Source organism: Cryptotermes secundus, unplaced genomic scaffold (assembly GCF_002891405.2).
Source record: "Cryptotermes secundus unplaced genomic scaffold, Csec_1.0 scaffold131, whole genome shotgun sequence".
NCBI classification, from domain to species: domain Eukaryota; kingdom Metazoa; phylum Arthropoda; class Insecta; order Blattodea; family Kalotermitidae; genus Cryptotermes; species Cryptotermes secundus.
In genome coordinates, this window is record NW_019742552.1 from 1715646 (window position 1) to 1738148 (window position 22503).

General features: G+C 39.1%; 1 protein-coding gene across 1 annotated transcript in view; it reads left to right on the top strand.

Annotated features, from left to right (window-relative positions):
• Nucleotides 1–22503, top strand: part of LOC111873276 (tuberin) — an 89829-nt gene that overhangs the window by 66189 nt on the left and 1137 nt on the right. Inside the window, exons 26-31 of the mRNA XM_023867849.2 lie at nucleotides 3734–3879; nucleotides 8918–9108; nucleotides 9792–10023; nucleotides 15229–15348; nucleotides 18608–18748; nucleotides 20154–20324. Coding sequence (XP_023723617.1) covers nucleotides 3734–3879; nucleotides 8918–9108; nucleotides 9792–10023; nucleotides 15229–15348; nucleotides 18608–18748; nucleotides 20154–20324 — 1001 coding nt within the window. The remainder of the gene's footprint in view (nucleotides 1–3733; nucleotides 3880–8917; nucleotides 9109–9791; nucleotides 10024–15228; nucleotides 15349–18607; nucleotides 18749–20153; nucleotides 20325–22503) is intronic.

Below are 22503 nucleotides of genomic sequence, written 5' to 3' on the forward strand. Positions count from 1 at the left end.
TCCTTCCAATTTCAATTACTCTGTCAATCATGCCCTGTAGCACAGTTTCTTCCTTAGCCATTAACACAAGGTCATCTGCATATTTCACAGTTTGAATAATTTGTCCTCCTAATTTGAAGTCTCCGAGCCCATCCGGAGCTTCCTTGGTAAGGCATTCACTGTACAAGTTGAACAGAATTGGTGATAAACAGCATCCTTGTCGAACTCCTCTGTAACCTCATAAACTTAACTCCTTGTTGGTACTTCAATATATGGTTCAGTTTTTTTATATACCATTCCCTATCTCTGTGTTTCATTGTTATTTTAGTTCCAAAAATGTTCTGCCTCCAACTTTCCATTATCATTTTACCCTTTCCAATAATATTACTGTCTATATCCTTGCACATGGAGATCCTTGGTTGAAAACAAGTCTTTTTTTCTTCTTCTTCTGTTGATCCCAAAATTTCCATCTAATGAACCCTTGTCTTTTTCATACAAATTGTTCTTTCTTCTCTCCACATGTCAACTTAAACATTATTATTCATACTTCCACTATATAACATAATAAAATCCCCTTTATCCATTATACCTCACATGTTTCCATCTAATTTTCTGAGTTGCTGCAGCAGCAGTACTATATTTCTGTAAATCACAATTCAGTTGACTTACTGCTACTGTTCTGTAAAATCTGAGCACATTCCAAAAGTAGCAAGTTGTAACTCATTATGCTTTCCTTAGCTGTTTCCCCAAATTTTCCATATAACTTCTGTCATTAGATTTCTTAACATATATTGTTTCATGAGATGAGTTTTTTAGCCTCATGCCCAACCCAGAGGATGAGGAATTGCCTGCCATCTGGCCCCTTCCCTTTGACCTATCCAGAATGGGTACCAAGTCTTATGCCTCTGCTGGTGTAGCTGTCTGAATAATCAGGGCATGCAAACTTTCCCACCACATTGAGGTAGTACGAGTAACCCAGGAATTAGATATGACATGATGATAATCTCTAATAAAATAAAAGTCTGCAACGTATCTTAAACTTTTTTGTCTTTTTAATATTTACAGTGTAAGTGTATGTCTTGAAAAGTAGTCCATGGCATTCAGTATGGAAAACATCTTGCTGTGTTGAAAATGTTTGTTAAGAACTTTGGTGATAAATGTCATAAAAAATTCTTTATCATGAGTAAAATTATCACTTGCATACTGTCATATTTATATCCTGGCATGAAAAAGCAAATAAAGTCTTGTTAATTTTTATAAAATTTATCCTAAATATGTCAACTTTGTCCATATAAGGCATTTACTCGTATGTATGGCAGTATACAGGCTATCCTTGTCAAACTATAACAGTTAAAAGAATTTAATGTGTGGCATTAGGAAGAGAAACTCAATTAATATTATTGTGTGACATTGAAGTTGCCATCCTTTCTGCTGTGATGGCATTGCAGTCACTAAGAAGAAGATATCACCTCCAGTGAGTGTGTGTTGTGTGGTATGCAGAAATGAAGTTGTCCATTATGGTATAAAGAAACTGTTGGCAAGTGTATAGCATCTTATGAGGAAGCCATCAAGGCCTGCTCTGACAAGTTTTTGGCCACAGGGAGTGTACACAAATGATCTGGAAGTGCATGTGAGAGTATTTCTGGCAAGAAAGTTGAAAAAAAAAATCTGTCATGCATCCAGAAAAGCCCAGTTAAGTCCAGCCATCAAGTATCCAAGGAACTGCAAGTACCATGTCTGATGTTACACAGAGTTCTGCCAAACAGCTGCATCTGTTTATGTACAAATTGCAGATCATCCAGAAGCTGAAGCCAGACAACATGACAAATCACCAGAACTTTGCCATCGACATGCTGCATTGGATCAACATACAGGGCGTTTCACTACTTTAGGGCATAACTGCAGGAGGTGATTTCCTAGGTCTCTGTGATCAAAAAAGTTCATATAAACATGTGTCCAATTTTGGACAGTTACGGAGTTATGACCGTTCTTTCATTCCCGTACACGCCTTCGTGTGAACCGAGTTTATCATCTGGCAGGTCGCTATTTTTAGCCAGCTTCAGACAGAGCATTCTCGTTATCTCAGTGCTTGAGAGGTACCTAAGGCGAGGTGGGTTGTTATGTCCGGCCACGGCTAGTGTGGCAGCTTCTGGTGTTCAGAACAGTTCTCATCTCAGTGCTGTTATGTTCACGATGCCATTTACATTTTCATTCGAAGAATATGCAGATATGATTTATGTGTACGGATTTTGTGATGGTAACTCAGTTCTTGCCATAGCTGAATATCAGCAATGGTTTCCAAATCGCAGAATACTGAACCACAGAGTGTTTACTGGAGTTTACCAGGCATTGCGAGATACCGGTAGATTTCCTGGAGTTCGTATTGCAGCCGAGCGTGGTGTTAATGAAGGCGTCAATGAAGAAGGCATTGTTCATACGGTACACCACAGTCCACATACAAATACACGAAAAATTGCCAGCCAGGTCTCCAGACTTAAGCCCACTTGATTATTGTGTGTGGGGATGGATGAAAGAACTGGTTTACAATGTGAAGGTGGCAACGCGAGATGCTTTGCTCCGTCGCATTCTGGACACCGCTGACCACATAAGAAACAGCCAGCTGAAGCTGCTACATGCTACCAGTGCGGTTCACAACCGAGCGGCAGCCTGTGTTGCGGCCAGTGGTGGCATTTTCGAAAATGGGCTTTAAGCACCAATCAGTTCAAATTAAAGGTAATTTCACGAAGTTAACTTTACATTCATACTTTAAATGTATCATATATTATGCTGGTTTATTATTTTGTTCCATTTATTGTCAGTAATCGTTACCTTCTATTCTGAGTTTAAAATGGTCGTAACTCTGTAACCATCCAAAATCGGACACATGTTTATATGAAAGAGACCTAGGAAATCACCTCCTGCAGTTATGCCCTAAAGTTGTGAAACATCCTGTATATTGACGTGTCCTTCAGAGCATCTCATTTTTTGAAGTCACTACATTTCATCAGTGAGACACAGCACAGTGTGCACATATGGGGCTCTGAATATTCTCACAGGTACTGAAAATTGCTCTAAGATAGTCCTGAAGTGAACTTTTGTTATGGCTTAAAGAGGGGCAGGATTATTGGGCTCTGTTCTCTTCAGAGAGGTTACAGTAACAGGTATTGTATACCTTGACATACTGGAAGAGACTGTGTGCCCGCAATTAGCAGATCTGCAGCCAATTGTCATCTGCCAGCGAATCCCCCCTCCCATTCGATTTTCTGAGTTTGAGGATTCTGCAAGGACAACTTCCTGGATCACTGGATTGGGCATGGCAGACCACTCTCTCCATTGTGTTTGCCAAATGTCACTCCACTGGGTTTTTATTATAATGGGGGTATGTCAAGGACTAAGCCTATGCCACCTACATGCCTGACCTTCCAGTGTTATGAGTCCACATCCGTGATTGTCACACTCATTCTGAACATGTCGGATAAAGTTGTGGACAGAAATTCAGTACAGACTTGATATTCTCCATCCCCAGTAGGATATGCTGAAGTTTTTATTTTCCTGAGTCTGCAAATTGTATTCTTGTAGCTGTTACAGTTTTCCTACATTGACAAACTGAAGTGAGGGAGGTTTGACTGGAACATTCTGTATTTTGTAGTATTTTGTAAACATTTACCTGAATTTCTGTTCATCACAGCAGCACCTGATATTTTTGCCTCACCATGTTTAACTTATGTCTAGCTATTTTCTTGAATATTTACAGATGTCAAATCCCCAGCTGATCCTCCACGAACTGCAACAAGAGAACAGAAATCACCAATAGGAATTGAACATAGTAATAAAGGATTGTCTCGACAACAATTAATTTCTCAGTCTGTTGCTCAAGCTTCCATAACAGTGGCAGAGAAGGTGAGTGTATGTTAATCACAGAAATTAAATGGGACACATCATCTGCTGGTCTATGCTGATGATGTGAATGTACTCAGTGATAACATAGACACTGTAAAGAAAGACACAGAAACTTTTATTTGATGCTAGTGAGGAGGTTGGTCTTGAAGTAAATGCAGAGAAAACTAAGTTTATGATGCTGTCTTGTCACCAGAATGCAAGGCCAAATAATGACATAAAGATAACTATAAAATTGCTGAAAATGTGGCACAGTTCAGATATTTGTGAACAACAATAAGAAATCAAAATTTGATTCAGGAGAAAATTAAGAGGAGGTTGGATTTGAGTAATGCTTGCTACCATTCAGTCCAGAAGCTTTTGTCTTCTCATTTGCTATCTAAAAACATAAAAATTAGAATATACAAAACTATGATTTTGTCTGTGATTCTGTATGGGCGTGAAACTTGGTCTCTGATGTTAAGGGAGGAACGTGGACCGAGGGTGTTTCAGAACAGGGCCAAAGATATATGAAGCGGTAGGAGGTTGGAGAAAATTGCATAATGAGGAGCTTCATAACTTATGTTCTTCACCAAATATAATTATAATGATCAAGTCAAGTAGGATGAGATGGGCAGGATGTGTAGCATGAATAGTGGAGGAGAAGGAGAAGAAGAAGAAGAAGAATGCATATATAGGGTTTTGGTGGGAAAGCTAGAAAGAAGGAAACTGCTAGAAAGACCAAGATATTGGGTGTGGATAATATTAAAATGGATCTTAGAGAGATGGGATGGGATTGTATGGATTGGCTCTATCTGACTCAGGATAGGGACCAATGGAGGGCTCTTGTGAACAAGGTAATGAACCTTTTGGTTCCATGAAATGTTGGAGAGTTTTTGAATAGCTGTACAACCGGTGGCTTCTCAAGAAGGGCTCAGCTCCATGAAGTCAGTTAGCTTAGTTGGTTACACAGGTGATTGCACTATAGTTGTTTACTGAAGCCAAGTTCAAAGCTAGACTCAGAAATTCCAAACTCAGAAGATTGCAGTGGAACCACTGGCCACCAAGAAAAGTTTTCAAATGCAGGAATATATGAAAATCACTTGGAGCTGAGTCTGGGCTGTAGGTGGGATGATCGAATTATTCCCAGCCAAATGTCACGATGAGATCTTGTGTTGTGGCGGCGGTGTGTGGGCAGGCATTGTCATGAAGCATCACAACACCCTAACTAAGCATGCCATGTCACTTGTTTTTTAAGTGTGTAGCAGTAGGCACCTGCGTTGATTGTTGAGCCTTGAGGCAAGAATTCCACAAGCAGAACGCCTTTTCTGTCCCAAAACACTGTGCGCATGATCTTGCGTGTTGAATTGGCCTGTATGAATTTTTTCTTTATTGGAGATGATGTGTGCCTCCATTCCATGGACTGCTGCTTCAATTCAGGGGTTACGTGTGACGCCCATGTCTCATTCCCCGTGACTATGAGGCTCAAGAAGTCATTGCCTTGCTCACTGTATCGTGTCAGAGAGAGGTCAACACACTGGCATGCCATTTTTTTGTGTTCATCCATAAGCATCTTTGGCACCCAGTGTGAACACAATTTCTGAAAACGAAGTTTATCGACACAATTTCACAAAGAAGTGACTGTAAAATTTGTGGAAAATACAAAGAATGCGATGAAAAGGTGAATTATATGTTCTCTTGAATCTTCTCTTCCAATTTATCCACCAAATCTTCATTAACCATAGACGGTCGGTCACTCCATGGATCATCATGCGCATTTTTGCGTCCTTCATTAAAGTGTCTCACCAGTCTCCTTACCATTGAATCGCTCATGGCATATTCTCCATACACCTCACAAAGTTGACGATGAACGTCAGCCAATTTCGTGTTTCTTGCATTCAAGAAATGGATTACAGACCACATTTCACATGCAGCAGGCTTCTCAATTTTCTTGAACATTGTAAATACACAAGACAATGCACAAACGAAGTTTGATTATCTGCAGATGGCATCTGTGCCTTCCAAAATGGCCAACAAACTCTGCATGACTGTGCACCATAATGACTGCAGCACAGCAGCAGCAGCAGCAGCAGTATTTGCAAAGGGAACTTATTTTGTGGATATGCCTCATATCATCTGCTCCCTTGGCTAAAACCACAAGAAAAATACCATATTACTTTGAATACAAGATGTATATTTTACAAATTTTTTCCCATTGAAAAACTGAGGTCCTTCTTAAATTCGAGGAATGGGCACCTTTCTAATTTTTTTCCTAAAACCCACATTTAAAAACTGCATGTGTCTTAAATTCAAGGGCATCTTATATTTGAAGTAATATGGTATGTGCAAATGACAGAACAAGAACAGTCCACAGTGGCAACGAGCCTGGATGCTGTAAGATACGCCTTCATGTCTGCCTATGTACAGATCAGGACATAGACAATTTTTAACAAGCACATACTTAGATTAGATAACTTCATTTTTTTCATGAAGACCAAAAAATAAAACTCATGCGCATTAAGTGGAACTGCAGCACTCACTGCATGGCAAGTGGCCATGCACCCTGCTTCTTTGAGTTAGAGCCAGTAAAAGATTCCATCAAACCTTGCCACTCCTATTATAGAACAACATTGTATCACAGATTCCTAGTAAAAGGAAAAGTGAAATCAACAGAAAATATTCATAGGTTAAATGTGCAGTATTGGAAAGCGATCCTTTCATATGCAAGTGTGTCTGATTGATACAGTAAGTTCTCTGAAGGCCATGAAGCAGTCTGAAATGTACCACATGTTTATGTTCAGCCTGTAGCTGTACATGATGTGAACAGCAGTGAAGAACTCATTTTAGGAAACAGACGAATTACAGTGCACAATATTGCATCCAACACTGGCATGAGTGTTGGAAGTGTTGAAACAATTATCTATGAACTCTTATTGTTCTAGAAAGTATGTACCAGGTGGGTCCTAAAGATGTTACTGTTCAACCAGGAGGTGCAGCATGTTGATGTGTCTGCTTAATGTTTGCACCAGTTTGAATTAGAGGGAAACACATTCCTAGATTGAATACTGACCCATAACCAGACCTGGGAGCACTGCTTTACTCAAGAGTCAAAGCACTCCTGCATGGAATGGAGTCTCATAGGATCTCCACCACAGTAATTCAGGACACAGCTGTCAGATGGCAGGATAATGGGAAAAGTGTTTCTTTTTTATTCAGAAAAAGTGATTTGTGTTCCACATGGCATAACAATTAATGCACAGTATTACAGTAACTTGCATCACAATGGAATGCACCAAGCAGTTTGGAAGAAAAGATCTGGGAAACTGCCAAAGAAGATCATCCTGCTGCTTGAAAATACTCATCCACATGGAAAATTTGATGGAGGTGACATTGGTAGCAGTGGGGTGGGAAGTCATGAACCACCTTGGTTAACCCCCAGGTGACTTCTGTTTGGACCAATGAGGATACACATAGGAGGACAGATATCTCAAATTGATGATGAACTCAGATGCTGTGTCCTGAATTGGCCATGCATTCTGGCTAAGACCTTATGTACTGCTGGCATCAATAATTGGCAGGATGATGGAAAAATGTTATAATGTAAAGGGAGAATGCCTCAAAATGGAGTGAGAGTTTGACAACTCAGGCATGTACATATTTCTCTTGTAAAAATAAAATCCGGGTCATCCTTGAACCACCTTCATAAATTACATTCATTAACAAATTTCAGAAAGCATAATATGCAAATTACATTAATCTAACATTTTGGCAGATCAATAAAAAAAAATGTATAATAATGTAAACTGTAACACTGTTGAGGAAAGCAATCTTCTGGGATGTGATACCGTGTATATGTGGTGTTAACCGATGTTCCTCCGAAACGTCAGTTAACACCACATATACACGGTACCACATCCCAGAAGACTGCTTTCTTCATAGTCGCCGCCATGAAAACCCCAAATCTTACATGTAACACCGTTATTTGTCAAGTGTTAAATTGTAGTAACTTAACAAATCAGCTTTCCTTAGGAACTGAAAATAAAGACATTTAATGATACATCCAAGTGCACATCCACTTCACAGTACCACCTCACAACAGTTACACCAGTCAAGACCTTACAGAAAAGAAATGTCATCTCCACTAGTACCCATAAACCCAGTTGACCTAGGCACCTGTCCAGTAGATATGTCCTGTACACATTTATACACACATATGCCCAAATTTGGTATGCAGTATACTCTCGATTATATGTTCTGGTAATTGAAAAACATTAATAATCCAAGATTTGGAAGAAATTTTTAGTATATAGATTTGGAAATGTGTATATAACATAAATTTGTTTATTTATCTCAAGAACCATAAAATTTATAAATGAGTTGTATTAGACACCATGTTTGTTTCACTTTCTCTGCAACGTCTGTTTGAAACATTTTTTACTCCAATAAATATTTAGTTATACTCAAGATATGCATAGAAATGCATGTGGGTCTTCATGTAAAGTGGTTGTTAAAATTGTTCAGACTAAATGGAAATTTACATACACTCAACAGTGTTTTGTAAAATTCTCCAATTTCAAATTTCCTGAAAATCTGTCTAACAATTCTCAAGTTATTTCATTCATACAAACAGGTAAATGAACTGAACAAACTTAGTAGGCACTCTGCAGGATTGCATAGCAAGTAAAATGTCACTTGGATAAGCCGTGCACAGATAATTGAGAACTTACTGACTCCTAGTGCATTGTATTGCACCAAGGTATTCAGTTATTGGCTAGCTGTTATTATAGATATTTCTTCATCATCACAACATAATTCAATCCAGTACTCATCCTCACAGTCCATTTCTCTAGGACATATTTTAATGTGGTCTTCCTCTCTATGACCAAAACTGTATATGCATTTCCTGTCTTTCCTATGCATTCTACATATGTTGCCGATCTTATCTTTGCTGTGAACACCTGATCATTTTATTAATAATTAGTAATTTTAGTTTCAATTGGTGCATGATTAAATTAGTGATGACTGAGAGTTTACTGTGCTCAGAAGGTTTACTGTTTTTCAGGGTGGTTCAGATAAAGAGGACGCACAGCGTCCAGACCCTTCTGCTCTGCCCCCATTAGCCTTTAAGAGAGACCGTGGTCATACAATTTCAGTCATGTCTCCAGTACGGAAACCTCGAATTGACTGGAATTCTGTTCGCAAGGACAGCTCACCTAGAAGCAAGGATGCTCCTCGCTCTGGCATCAGTCCCAGGTAATGAAGAGAAAATATTTTGGAAAGTTTCTGGTGCTCTACAAGGAATTCTTCTAAATCTTCCTGTCAGCTTCTTTCCTCACAAATGCTTTCCAGTCTTCTGAAATTACTAAAGATGGCCAAATGAAGATCATCTGGTTTTGCATTTTTTCAATGGAATAAAAAGAACAAGCTAACCAAAATATAATACACTTATATTTTGTAACATTTTATGACTAGTTAATAACAGATTTGTCAGGTTTCTGATTGGGGGTTCAGGCCCTGTTGAAATGGTGAATGCCATGTTCTGCATAAGCTGCCCACTGGTAAATACAAGATGATTTTTACAGTATGTAAATGTTAAATGTCTACTTAGTGCTAGATAGTCTGCAATAATTTAATTACACGTACATTAAATATCAGTGCACAGTATTTTATTCATATATAATGTTAGGTAGATGGAGTATAGAATTTTGTAATAATATTTTATCATTGGAAGTTGGCTGTTCAGCAGAAACTCATCAGGAATACTCTGACTGCCAGGAAGACTGTGTTTTCATTTATGGATACCAAAAGTATAAAAATTTTGTTGTTCACATGCCACAGAGATCTACTTATTGCCAACTATTGCAAACCAAATGTAAGCAACAATAAATATGAAATAGCCTATTTCTTACAAAGAGTGTTTTGGCATGGTGTTTCAGTTTTGTATTCCTTCAGCTTTATCACACTGCACACTTTGGCAGTACTTCAGAGAAGCCATTGCTGGTACCACAAAGCCTGGCAATTGAGCGTGCAGTTAAGAACTTAGATAGAATTCCACCATATGAGACTCATAAGGTTGGAGTCATATATGTGGGACCAGGACAGGCAAGGAATGAGGCAGAAATTCTTCGTAATCAGTTTGGATCCCTGCGGTATGCTGAATTTTTACAGGTTGGTCTGTATAATTCCTTAGTTAATTTAATACAAGAATATACTGGTAGAAAGCTGCAGTATAAGGGTTGATACGTAGGTCGTTTAAGAAATAATGCACACAATTTTTTGTTCATGTCCATTTTATTTTTAATATCTCTTTACAGTCCTTCAGTATAGTCCCCCTGCTTCTGAATGACAACATGTGGGAAGCTTTACTATTCCATCCAGGACACCATCTTTGTTTATCTGTCCAATGGCTTGGGTAACTGCAGCAGAAAGCTCTTTCAGAGAGGGAAAATGACAGCCTCGCATAGGTTGTTTCAACTTTGGGAATAAGTCAAAGTCTGGTGGACTCATGTCCAGGCTGTAGGGAGCGTGAGGCAACAACTCCCAACCGTATTGGCACAACTTTTCTGTTATGACATTCCCGATGTGCAAGCAAGCATTGCCATGGAGAATGATCGGCCCAGCCTTGAGGAACTGAGGTCAGATTTTGTGCATTTTTCTGCGCAGATTTTGCATAAAGTCACGATAATAAACTGCTGTGACACTTCTCCCACACAGAACTCTGTCTGTCATGATGATTCCTTGGTGATCATCAGCAAAGATCATTTGTTTGACCTTTGATTGAGATCGTCTAAATTCTTTTGGTCATGGGGAAGTTGGACCTCTCCACTTGTTGGACTGTGATTTCAGCTCCGGTTCAAAGTTTCTAACCCACGTTTCATCAGTAGCGACAAGTTGATACAAGAATGCTTGACCTTCAACGTCGAATCTTTGTTTCAGCAAGGTTGCAATGTCGAGGCGTTTCTGCTTCTGTTCAGCAGTCAAGCAGCGAGGGACCCATCGCGCAGAAATCTTTCCCTTCTTTAAATCATTTGTCAGAATTCAGAATATTGACATTGGTGGAATCCCCTTGGTTTCAGAAAGTTCCTCACATGTCACACAATGATCTTCAAGAGCATCTGTCACAAGTTTCACACTTCGTTCCTCTGTTGATGTTTTCGGCCTTCCTGGCCTTGGATCATTGTTTATGCTCACACGGCCGTCACGAAAACGACTAGCCCAGCAAGAAACTCTACTACAGTCCACTGTTAACTCGCCACAAACTTCACTTAAGGCACTGTGGATTTCTGTCGGATTTTTTCCATGTAAAGTTTTGATCTTAATGTACGACCTTTGATCTTCAACAGTCACAATACCTGAGAACCATGCTTGCACCATTTCTAACTCGCGTTATTTAAGAACAGAATACATTATAAATGAAATGAAATAACGTGCTTCTTTTTCAAACCCTTAACTGTAACTGACGTGAGGCTCACTGTTGTTGCGTCATGTAATCCGCAGTGTTGCCAACCTGTGCATTATTTATGAAATGACCCACATATTACAACCAGGAGTCAAAAAACTACTGTAGTCTGGTTGCTGTTGGCTGGCAACAAGTTTCCTCTTTTGGAATAAGATTTTGGAGTTCTAGAAGTCTCATTTGATCACTTGTGCCACAGTGGAAATGGTGAACCACATCCATAGAAATTAGGGTTAACATAATTAGTGAGTCATAACAAATTGCTTTCTGTTCTGAATTTGATTTTTCCCCATTACCTTATGCCTAGCCCCTATGTGTTTAGGACAGTTGGTGTGCAGCCACTGTAAAACAGAAAGGAATGATTCTTGAACCCCATTCTGAAGGAAGAGCCATAGCATGGCACCATAAATTCTTGACCACCTTTTTCTGGCAACCAAAATATTTGTGTGACTACTGGGCTTCAAGACATTTTGTGACCTGTGATTCCAAGAATACCCATGATTGGACTGATCATATGCCCCACCTTAACTGGGAGAGTTCCAATTTTATCTTGCACCAGAGTTGTGGCCAGTTAATTAAATATTGAACAAATGTTTTCATCCATGTAATCTTGTAACAATACTCTTTCTCTAAGGGATACATTTGTTCTGAAATAGCCTATTATTGACACAGAGCTTCATTATACATTGTCAGGTGTGATTCATATCCCTGAAGTAAGTGGTTAGAGTTGGAGTCTGTCCATGCTTTCATTTGAACCCATAGACAGAGGTGAACATAACAGACATGTCTAAACATTTTCATATTGTAACGTGGATGGCCAGAGCATTTCTAGGCAATGACCTGTAAACAACCTTCAGTTGAGTGCATTACAACAATAGGACGAATGTTTATAGCTTGTTGCTAGGCAATAGTCGGAGCACCAGTGGATTGATGAGATAGATATCACATGATGTGTTTTCTGTGCAGTCTGTGTCATCATCAGTAGAATTGTGTTTCCTATATGATGTTTGCTGCGGCTATACGAGTATAACGACAGCTATGAGCTGTAAATTAAGAGCAAATTTGAACTAGAAGTGACAGTGACAAGAGTTCTGAGTTCTCAGTGGAAGATAGCCACAGGAAGTTCACAGAAGATTTAACGTGTGATTTAAAGGCTTTATATCTGCTGTAGTACAGTGGTATCTGGAGTGTGACTGTAATAGTTCCTGTGTTGTAGTTATGGTACCAGGAGAGACCAGAATGCAATATAAGGCGGAAGACATGCTTTGAAGAATGAAGCAGAGCTACACAGAAAGGGATTGTTATCCTGAAGGAGTTGAGTGTGTGAACTGTTATCACCAAGTGTGATTGTGATTGTGACATCAAATAAAGTGATCCATTAATCCAGAGAACCCCCTAATTACATGTCATGTTACCAGGATATGTGACATCTGGTGTCAGAAGTAACTGGTTCAGATTGATCAAATTGCTGGATTGAAAACTAAATTGTCCTTTGAAAACAGAGATGCAACAGATGATAGAATAACTCTTGGCTGGCCAAGAACAGATAAGAAAAGAAATTCAGTCTGAACAAGCAAAAGTGATAGAAGAAATCCACTCCATTTGGTCTGAGTTAGAGGAGACCATCCAACATAGAATGGAAAACGTCATGACGTGCATTAACCATGAGATGCACAGTATCTGCAAAGGACTGACTGAGAAAATTAAAAAAAAAACACAAGTGGATTTAGAGGCAGTAAAGATGTCTCTCAACATGTAGGCCAGGAAGTTCCTGCTGAAATATCTAGAGGACATCAGGGCTGATTTCATGCATACCTTGCCATGGTCAACCTTCAGGCAAAGCAACCAATAGAGGAACATTCACACAGCAATGCATCATGGAAGAAGCTGCAGTGATGCCAGTCAGAAGACTGAGGAAGCAGCATAGGAGCCGGAATCTGGCTGCGGGGTGCCACCATAAGCTGAAGGGAAGGATCCAGGCAAGTTGTGAATCCCAGAAGAGATTTACTGTCATCTGCAGGAAGATGACCCACCATGCCAGAATGGCATGGTACAAGAGAAAAGTAACCAGAATACGTTGTACCAGGGCCAGTATGGTAGAAGAAATCCAGAGAGGATGGATTTCAGGAGGAGACATCAGCTAAAACTGGAATGCAGCAAGGGCATAAGGAGCTGAGATGTTTATGAGCCACTACATATGAGGAAAGTGAAGAAAACCACCAACCATATCGGAGGATGGAGCAGAAGACAGCAGCCATGACTGGAAAGGATGGGAAACAGCAATGAGGTCTTCAGGAAAACCATCAGACTGGAGTTTGGAAAGCGAGCAGCTGGATCATCTGTTGCATTACAAACAACAAGAACTGGATGCTGTGGAAAGAGCAGCCACCTCCGGAAAGGTTTAAGAGCCAATTCACATAGTTGGCATAAGAGAAGCCAGAGATGTGAAAGCACCGGCGACTCTGAATAGTTTTGCCCCCCACAAATGGGAACAACAAAAGGACAGTAAAAGGTTGATGTTGGACGCATGGATTATCTGTAACCTTATGAGGGTGCCACTCGGGACGAGTGCACTTGAGGAGGGAGCAGTGGTAGCAGATGGAAAATGGTCACCAAAACCAGGAAAAAAAAAAAAAAAAAGGAGAGAAAACCCAAGCCAGAGGAAAATAAGATGGTGGAAGCACAGCCCTTGGAAGAAAAGGAACGGTGATAGACCGTTAGGCCATTCAGGACAAACAGCCTTAAGGAGGGAGCAATGTAATTTGGGTGGCTAGATCGTTTCTAGGCAACAGCTGTAAACAACCTTCAGTTGAGTGCGTTACAACAGTAGGATGAATGTTTATAGCTCGTTTCTAGGTGACAGTCAGTGCACCAATGGACTTATGAGATAGGTATCACGTGATGTGTTTTCTTTGCAGTCTGCATCATCAACAGTAGAATTGTGTTTCCTGTGCAGTCCATGCTGTGGCTATATAATGAGTGCTGAGAGCCATAAGATCAGAGCAAATTGGAACTAGAAATGACAGTGACAATGACAAAGTTCTGAGTTCTCAGTGGAAGATAGTCACAGGAAGTTCATAAAAGATTTAATGTGTGATTTTAAAACTTTATATGAGCTTTAGTGAGCTGATATCTGGAGTGTGACTGTTATAGTTCCTGTGTTTTAGTTCTACCAGAAAAGACCAGAATATGACAGAAGGTGGAAGAAGAAGTCGAAGTGACTCGGCAGCGAATGAACATGCTTTGGAGAATGAAGCAGAGCTACGCAGAGAGGGATTATTATCAGGAAGGTGTTGAGTGTGTGAACTGTTATAACCGAGTGTGATTGTAATAGTGTCAAGTAAGTCACTCCATCAATCCAGAGAACCCACTAATTGTCACCTTACCGGGATAATTGCGAACTGTTATAACCGAGTGTGATTGTAATAGTGTCAAGTAATTCAATCCATCAATCCAGAGAACCCACTATTTGTCACATTACCGGGATAAGTGACAATATTAAAAAGATAGAATAATCTGGTATGACAAGAGAACGTGGAATGCGGGCTGTCTCATTTGTGGTTTTGTATGGTTTTCCTTACTGTCTCCATGCAGATAACCTGGATAGTACCTCAAGTTAAGTCATGACTTCATCACTCCATATCTTTTCCAACTCATTTTTCAGTAATCATCAGTGCAGTATAGTCTGAGGTACTGACAGTGTCTGTTTTGTTGTTTATTTTATGAAACACGAAACCTGTGGATAGCTTGTGCCCTGGCTAAGATTCAAACTGAGCACCTACCAAACACAAGTTTAGAGTCTTTGTGTTACACAGACCTGCTCAGTGACTAGGAACTCCTTGATTTATTTTATATACAAAAGCCAAATAAAAACATATTGAAAAACAGCTTGAGGTATGGGTTGTTGATCATTTCAGAGGCTGGGGACTCTCATCAAATTGAAGGATGCAGATCCTCAGAATATCTTCCTAGGAGGTCTTGACAGTAATGGAAATGATGGAAAATTTGCTTACATTTGGCAAGATGATGTCACACAGGTAATTATTGTTCTCTTGTAGTGTCATCCCATTTACCTTGAATAGTAGGTAAAGATACATTTTTTTTTCCCCCTGATATGCTGTTTGATTGGAGCTACCAGCAGCATATGATTGACTAGTTAGTTAATATTTGTAACAGAAGAACTGCTTTGTACATCCTCTTATATTATATCTTATGTCTTTTTCATAAATTATTGTTATTTGTCTTATGCTCTTCAATTTTGTGAACTTAGTGAACTACACTGAGTTAACCACTAATGTTAACTACAAGTAACATAATGTGGGTAATTGATTAACTGCATGGATCTGAGTCCTTATTCAGAAGCTGACATTTGCTCAGCTAATAAAGAAATTTCTTGCATTTTATGTCACCTAAAGGTTCATTACTGTTAGAATAAAGACAAAAATACCATCAAGTATATCCATTTTTAATTAGTGAATTCTTAAGAAGTCTAACATGTTGTGGCCTCACACAGCCACCATCATGGGCATCCAGTGCTATAAGAAAAGTTTTCATAATTTTATGTAACTGACAATAAAATATCATTAACAGTTAAAATTAATATGAAGCATGAACCAATGATATATAGAAATAAAGGGTTTTGTAATTTGTGTCATGTAATGCAGTGCACTAGTGTCACACTGTTCCTGCTCATGTGCCAGTTTACACAAGACAACTGACAAAGGAAGACTCACATAAAAGCAGTGTTATTCTTTACTGAAATAAGAAGTTTCATGCCTATTTTCAAGTGCATTGGATGCCTTCCTTCAAAACAATTCATAAACTTTATAACCACTTTAATAATGATGGTTCAGTGTTGGAGAGGAAACATAACCAGCCATCATCTGTGCCTTCTGCAGAGGACATTGATGCTGTCAGAGTGGTGCTGCAAAGAAACTGCAGTAAATCAACAAAAAAGACTGCAGCACAAGTAGGGATATCCAGAAGATTGGTCCAGTGAATATTGAAAAATGATTTGAATTTGTATCCGTACAAAATGACAGTGTTGCCTCAACTTACAGTTCAAAACAAACATCAAAGAATGGCATTTGCTGAGTGGGCTCAGAGTAATGAGGTATCATTCAACAATGTTTGGTTTTCTGATGATGTGCACATCCACTTGTCTGGTGTATTTAAAAAACAAAATGTGCAATTTTGGGCATCAGAGAATCCACATGTGATTCATGAGAAGATACAGCATGCACAAAGAATTACAAAGTGGGTCACTATCTCAAGTCATGGACTGATAGGGCCAGTTTTCTTTGAAGAGACAGTGAACAGTGAGCACTATTTAAGCATGCTGCACAATGCTTTCATGTCTCACCTTCTTGCCACAGGTTTGCTGTTACAAACACAGTGGTTCATGCAGGATGGAACCAGGCCACACACAGTGAATGTTATTTTGGACTTTCTACATGACACTTTCTGCTCACATATCTCAAACCGATTTCCTGATTGTTTCGCATGTGGGCAGAACTGGTCCCCGAATAGTCATGATTTAAATCCATGAGATTACTCTCTTTGCGGATAATAATGGTGGTCATATTGAACACTTGATTCACAGAGGATAAATCTTCATGCAGTAGTCTTTCTTTTTGTATATTAGTTTCTAGTGTTGTAATTGAAATAAAGATCTTATTAGTAGATCAAATATTGGATCATTTTGTGTATCACCTGTAGCATAGCATTAGTGATTTGTATTAAATTATTTTTTTTACATGAGCAGTTATTAGTTTTGCCATACTGGAGTTTTTATTAATGTTGCCTATTTGATTGTGTCTTGCTGCATTACAGTAGTGGTATGTTTGTTGGTGTGATGAACTGACAAAGTACTGGTGATGTATAGGTTTGTGTGTGATCATATGGCTCCTAGTGCATGCATGTTTTCAAGGTTCAAAAATACTTACTTTGGGGGTTAGTGTGGGGGAGGGGATTTTTGTTTTTCTGTTGGTTGGTTATGTCTATATACATACATGTTAAGTGCAGATATTTACTTCTATATTCAACTGTTGGCTTTTTTTTTACAGTCCCCCCTTCCCATGCTGTCTTCTGTTTCTCCATATTGGTGAATATTATTTCACATATGTATTGCATATCCAGAGATTTTTTTCAGTTTTTTTTTTTCAGTCTAGACGTGTTAGATTACAGATCCCTTGTACTTTTGTATTTATCAGTAATAGGCACTGTATGGAGCAGGTTTCTTATTATATTGTTTGTTTCTATCCAGTAGTTGCCTTAATATGTAAATATATCCCATTGTTCTTTCTGGATTGTTGCTCTCTAAAATTTTTCTGGTATGGCAAAACTAATAATTGATCATATGAAAAATGCAACTTACTATGAATCACTAATATTGTGTTATATTTACATACATTATAGGAGAATTGTATGGTCCTATTTCATACATCACAACCCTCTGCATTCCACCAGACAAGATTCAAATGCCTTTGCTTCTTTATGTCACTGGCTCCTACGTCTTTTTTAATCTGTTGATGATATTTTATGATTATATCTGATTTAAGTGACTGGTATAAAAAATGTTAAACATATCATATCAAATTATGTAAAATTCTCTTTTAATATTGGAAACCCCTGTTGATGGCTATTTGGGGCTGAAATGTGTTTGGCATCATAATTATTTTATAATTATGAACTCAATACATTTCATGGTGTTCTTGTCTTTTATTACGCTGCAAATAGTGTATCAGCAGTACTGACTTCTGTTAAGTTTGTGTTCACAAGTGCCCATCAGTTTTCCCTGTCTTGAGCCAGATTAATCTAATCCACAACTCACCCTATTTCTATGAGATGCAATTTAATACTATTTTTCCTCCATACCTAGGTTTTCCATGCAACCTTTTCTCTTCAGATGTTGTTACTGATATTTCTGTATAGGTTTCTCATCTCTCGTTACGTGTCTAAAATTAACACGGTAGAATAGCTGGTTCAGGCACTGTGCTAGAAGCCTGAAGGTTGTGGGTTCGAGTCCCGGTGAGGTCATTGGTCCCCACCCAATTTATCTAATCCTTCCAGCCGCATTGTGGCCCTGGGGTTGACTCTGTCTCTAACAGAATTGAGTTCCAGGAATTTTCCTGGGGGATAAAGGGCAGCAGGTGCATAAGGCTGATGAGCTCACTGCCATTGGTAAGCTGATTGTCTAGATAATGTGGGACCCTCAATGTCTCACAACCCTATGGGCCTTCATGGCCTGTTATGGGGATAGCTTTACCCTTTCCATTACTCTGTTCTTTATTTCAGGTGACTTTCCATGTGGCAACATTAATGCCAACAAAAGAGACTGATCCTTCATGTAATGGTAAGAAGTTACACATTGGCAATGATTATGTTATCATTGTCTACAATGAAAGTGGTGAGGAATATAATATACAGACTGTGAAGGTGAGACTTGCATTTATATTCCGGTGTTTACAGAATGAGTGAGAGTGTAATGGATATTCATGCTCATATATGTAGACTGAAATTAATAATTTGAATAAAGAGCTGCTGGAAGGGAGACAAAACTTGGCTAAAACTTGCATATGATACATATTCCAACATAAGAGCTAAGAGTTTGCAGATTATTACAGTACGCGCCGAAACATACACTACTGAAATGAAAAGATGAACAGTATTACCTTATTGTCATCTGTTAGTTTATTTCTCCTGAAAGAAACTAACATACACGCTTTTAGCGTGTTAGTTTACCACAGTATACGTAATGTAAGTGATGGTAAGAGCATTGCCTTCCTGATCTTCAATGAAATAGGGGCCTAATATACCATATGCTGAGATGGTACACCATATCGTCACACGTGTACTATGTAGCGGTTTCTGGATGATAACATCTGGCCACTCAAAACCAAGGAAGCGAGTTGTATGGTGATCGATGTAGCCATCCAAGTGAGTGTGACTTTTGTTGGAGAACCACACAGTCCTCAAGAAACCTGGATCCTCATACACCATGGCTAAAAATGTTCCACAATACACCATCCTAGTTCGCATATCTGACTGTCAAGTGTTGTCCAACCTGTATCTGGTACTGAAGTCCACCCATGTCCTTAAACAATTGCTGAACAGACATATTGCTGATGTTCAGTTTCAAGGCCATTCATCGTAGACTTCATTGGGGCAAGTGCAGCACCTGTTGAAGAACACGTGCGTAATTCTCTTTTGTCAAAACAGTTACTGGTCGACCAGACTTCTCTTTCCATTAACACAGTACACTACCAGAACGGCAAAATTTTGTAACAATAGACAGCATAACTGTGTTACTTGGTGCCATCTTGTTGAATCTCTCTTGGAATTGTTCTGTTACCTTTTTCAAACTCAGTCCCCCTTCACTACCACTTCCATATGAGCGGAAATAATACTCAACTATGAATACTTTTTCCTCCATTGAGAGATCCATTTCCAACAACATCTGCACAACACAACTTCCTTTTCACTACTGGGAACACGTGCGGCTGAAGCCATGCCCCATCGACAAACGCACATGCGTGTTCGAGATGCTTGAGTTTCAGTACTGCATGTTTTGGCACACACCATATTAAATGTTTCTAAATGTAAGTTGGAATGATACACAGGCAAAACTGAAATATTTAAGCTTAGGCAAGTATCCATAGTCTCTGTTAGTAATGGAATATGGGTTTTATTTCCATTGGGAGCATAAAGTTGTTGTGCTTAGGCACAGGAATAGCTTCCCCTCTATTTTTATCTTTACATTGTTCATAATGGTAAATTATGTGCATGCCTCTGTTCCATTTTTGGATGGAAGACCTGAAGGTTGTTTGTATGATTCTTACAGTGCCAATTTAACCATGCTTGTGTGGTAATTCAACCACTGGACCATAGTACAAACCGGGTGATAGTGAAGACACGAGAAGATCTGTCAGAACACATTGGCCATAGTGAACCCAAGATTGTTTCAGACCAGAACCTAGCCATCTTGGCCAGGCAGTTAGCCCTACATGCAAATGTGAGTTTGTTCCTCCAGCTTCTTTAGAGATATCATCGTTGTCAGAACTTTCATGTAACAGAGGTTGAAGTCTGCTACGCAGTTACTATCAAGTGATAGAAGCCATACATAAATAAGATTGGAAGGTTGCAATCCATATTATAGCCCGCAGAATTTTCACAGGCATTCTCTGTGTATCCTTATGAAGGTATATTTATGTGATATTGATCTTTATGAAATCTGAAATGATAGGACACAATCTGCTATGCTAAGCCTAGGTTGACAGAGGCCTTGCATACATTGTGCATACTAGATTTGAATATAAAACTTTGTAGAATGCTGGCAAGCAACACTGTAAATATAGAGGTCATGTACTGCTAACTGTGACCATTGTTCATTGTTCATTGTCCATTTATTTTCCATATATATCCCTACAAGTTAAAAAACCAGGACCATGACAAATGACAGACCCATCTTCTTATCAGAGAAGGTGCCCACCATCAATAGAACCACATCTGACAATCACAAAAATCTTGTTTTGTACCCCAGCTGGGGCTTAAAACCAAGACTGATTCGCCAACTTACCATCAGTTCTATTGTGACTTTGACTTTGACTGCCTTCAACTATGTCACTTCCCTGGAACCTTGGAAGGAAACAAAAATCATAACTCTACTGAAACACAGTAAGGACCCAGACATTTCCCAAAATGTACATCAAATCAGCCTTTCATCCACTATAGACAGACTTATCGAGAAACTGATTTTAAGAACAATGCAATGACACATTGAGGAAAGAGACCAAATGCAAGTAGTTTGGCTTTCAAGCACGATGCACTCCAATGTATGAGGCTGATGGATCATGTTGCTCTAAATTTCAACAATAATATGTTGATGGCTGCGGTATTCTTTGATTAAGCTTCTATCTGAACGTTACATTGTGATCAACTGTGCAAAGTGTCAGAATTAGAATTTTCTACATGTCTTGTTAACCTAATTGCTTCTCTTTTCACTAAGATAAAGTTTGAAGTCTTTATAGGAAGCAAATATTCTACACACAGGGAAATAGGGGTAGGAGTCTCAGAAGGCTCCAGCCTGGTTGCAGCATTGTACAGTCTATATGTATATTTGATGCCCCCACAGCATGTGGAAGTCATTTTGTTCTTTTTGCGGATGATATCTGCATATACATGACAGACACACAAATATCGTGTTCTCTGAAAATTGCAATGCAGCCTTACTGCAGTGAAATCGTGGTGGGAGCACTTAAACATAAAGATCAATGAAGGGGAAAGCAGTCAATCTATTTCTCCAGAAGACTTGGGATCCCTCGGGATGTACTAGAACTAAACATAGAGGACATCCCCTTTGAAAACAATATAAAATATCTTGTGTCATCTTCAACAGGAAGATGACATAGAGACTCTATCAAAAGGACTGCAGTCCAGACCCTGGCCATATACATAAGAACCTATTTCCTAATCAAAAGTGAGCATTTAATCATTAATATTAAACTTACTCAATAATGGTTTATGCCTGCCCTGCCTGGGAGGATGTGGTGGATGCTCACCTGCTGAAACTCAAATGTCTGCAGAACTGCTTTCTCCATTCTATTGGCAACTTCGACAGATGCACCCTAGTCCACGAAGTACACACGGTTTTCAGAATTTTGTTGTGTGTACAGTTACACAATAAAACTTGCAGGAAACAGGCAGAAGCCATCACAAATCACCTAACTTTAAATGTACATGCAATTGGACAAGGATAAGCCATGCATAGGAAGTGTAAAAGGCCTAAACTTGGCAGCGGTCAGGCGTGTGACCATTCACGTGACTAATTGCCATTTTGTAGTGGTACAATAAATTAATGCAGAAACCTGCATTGGCAGATATCCTGTGTATAACTTGCATAAGAATTGTCCATTGTAGTAAAGTGACAAAGTGTGTATGGTGTCCATAAAGTACAAATGCCTTTACCTGGACTCTTCATGAGTGCGAATACACTCTTCCAAAACTACAGTGCAACAAATGTGGCATCTACTTAGAAAGACAAACCCCTCCTCTTGTCAATGAGGAGTCCCATTTCCAAGTACATAAAATGGTCTTGGAAGGAATCTAAATTAGGTTATGGATCACAGTGGGGCTCGAAACCAAGAACAACTGTGCTGTTGAGGGCCAGCAGCAATTTACTGGACTCAACTGGA